Consider the following 1,825-nt stretch of genomic DNA (forward strand, 5'->3'; position numbering starts at 1 on the left):
CCATCCAGTCCTCGCTGACTCCGAGCGTGTCGTCGCTTGTCATCTTCGCCGCGACATCCCGGGAGGCTTGGTCTGCACTTCACAGCAGTTTTGCCTCTCAGTCTCAGGCGCGTGCTCACTCTATCCGCACTGAGTTGGGGGAGACCAAGCTTGGAGGCCTCACCATCACGGAGTACTTCAACAAGATGTCAGGACTTGCAGACACGCTGGCCTCCATTGGCCATCCCCTTGGAGATGAGGACTTCACCACTCATGTGCTCAATGGCCTCGATGATGACTATGACAATCTCATTGAGAACGTCCATGGGCGCGAGGCGCCTCTCCCGCCACGGGAACTGTATGATGTCTGCTTTTGATGGTGACCCTCTCTCCTCTGATGATGCCACTGAGTACCGCAGTCTTGTTGGAGGCCTGCAGTATCTTACTATCACCAGACCAGATGTCTCTTATGCAGTCAATCGTGTCTGTCAGTTTCTTCATGCGCCCACGACATCCCATTGGTCCGCTGTGAAGCGCATTTTGCGATATATATGCCTCACTGCATCTCATGGTTTGCTTCTCCAGCGTGCGCCGTCTTATGAGATCTCGGCCTTCTCTGATGCTGACTGGGCTGGTAGTCCTGATGACCGGCGATCCATGGGGGGTATGCAGTGTTTCTTGGTCCCAACTTGATTGCCTGGAATGCTCGCAAGCAGGCTACAGAGTCTCGCAGCAGCACAGAAGCCGAGTACAAAGCAGTTGCTGATGCGACAGCTGAGATCATTTGGGTTCAGTCCTTGCTGAGGGAGTTGCGAGTTCCTTCAGTTCACTCTCCAGTGCTTTGGTGTGATAACATTGGTGCTACATACTTATCATCTAACCCAGTGTTTCATGCTCGAACAAAACATATTGAGGTTGACTATCACTTTGTTCGAGAGCGTGTTGCACAGAAGTTGCTTAGCATCAAGTTCATATCATCAAAGGATCAACTTGCTGACATCTTCACGAAGCCTCTTCCACAACCACAGTTTGTAGGCTGCAGGCGCAATCTTAACTTAGTTTGTACTTCAGGCCATAGTTAAGATTGAGGGAGGGTGTTAGACTGTATATGGATACGTAGACTTGTGTATACGTGTTGTACTTGTACTTGTACCCTTTGGTACTTATATATAATGAGATAGCCTCACCCCCCAAGGGTGTCGAGCAGTTGCCCCAATATTCTAGTTTTACACAATCGAGGTAGCAATCAAGAGCGAACTCCCTGGGACTGTACACCGACGGTGCAAATGGCACATTCTTAAGAAGGCAAAGGAGAACCTTGGCGCACTGTACACTAGGAAATGTGAGTTCAGAGCAGAATTTCACAAAGTGGTGAATCACATGATAAGTGTGGAAGAATTTGAGAATGCGTGGGGTATACTTGTTGAGAAATATAATCTAAAGTCCCACAACTACATGACGAACCTGTACGAGATACGTCAAAAATGGGCGAAGCCATACCTCAAAGGTGCCTTCTGCGCAAAAATGACGAGCACCGAGCAAAGCGAGAGTGCAAACAACCTGCTGAAAATGTACATGCCACCATCAAGCCCAATGCATGTCTTCATTAAGCAATACATGAGGCTCCAATTTGACAGGGAATCAGATGAGAGCTATGAAGAAAAAAGGACCAGAGTTCTATGAATAGAATTTCCACTAGATATATTTTTACTTTTTAATTATTCTATCCAATAAAGTTGACAATTTTATATCTGATCTGTACTTTTCAGGGAGGAGCTGTCATGAGGGCAAACATTGCAATCGAGAGGCATGCAAGTAAGATATATACGAGGAAGATGTTTGAACA

At 47.2% G+C, this 1,825-nt stretch overlaps 1 protein-coding gene across 1 annotated transcript; it reads left to right on the top strand.

Annotated features, from left to right (window-relative positions):
- Nucleotides 1-303: 303 nt before the first annotated feature.
- On the top strand, nt 304-1,816 carry LOC119345333 (protein FAR1-RELATED SEQUENCE 5-like; the record flags this gene model as incomplete). Its single annotated transcript, XM_037615457.1, has 4 exons — nt 304-462; nt 565-643; nt 1,223-1,653; nt 1,749-1,816. Coding segments are annotated over exons 1-4 (737 nt in total), but the record flags the coding sequence as incomplete, so codon positions are not given.
- Between the last annotated feature and the right edge of the window lie 9 nt (nt 1,817-1,825).

Source organism: Triticum dicoccoides, unplaced genomic scaffold (assembly GCF_002162155.2).
Source record: "Triticum dicoccoides isolate Atlit2015 ecotype Zavitan unplaced genomic scaffold, WEW_v2.0 scaffold226459, whole genome shotgun sequence".
NCBI lineage: Eukaryota > Viridiplantae > Streptophyta > Magnoliopsida > Poales > Poaceae > Triticum > Triticum dicoccoides.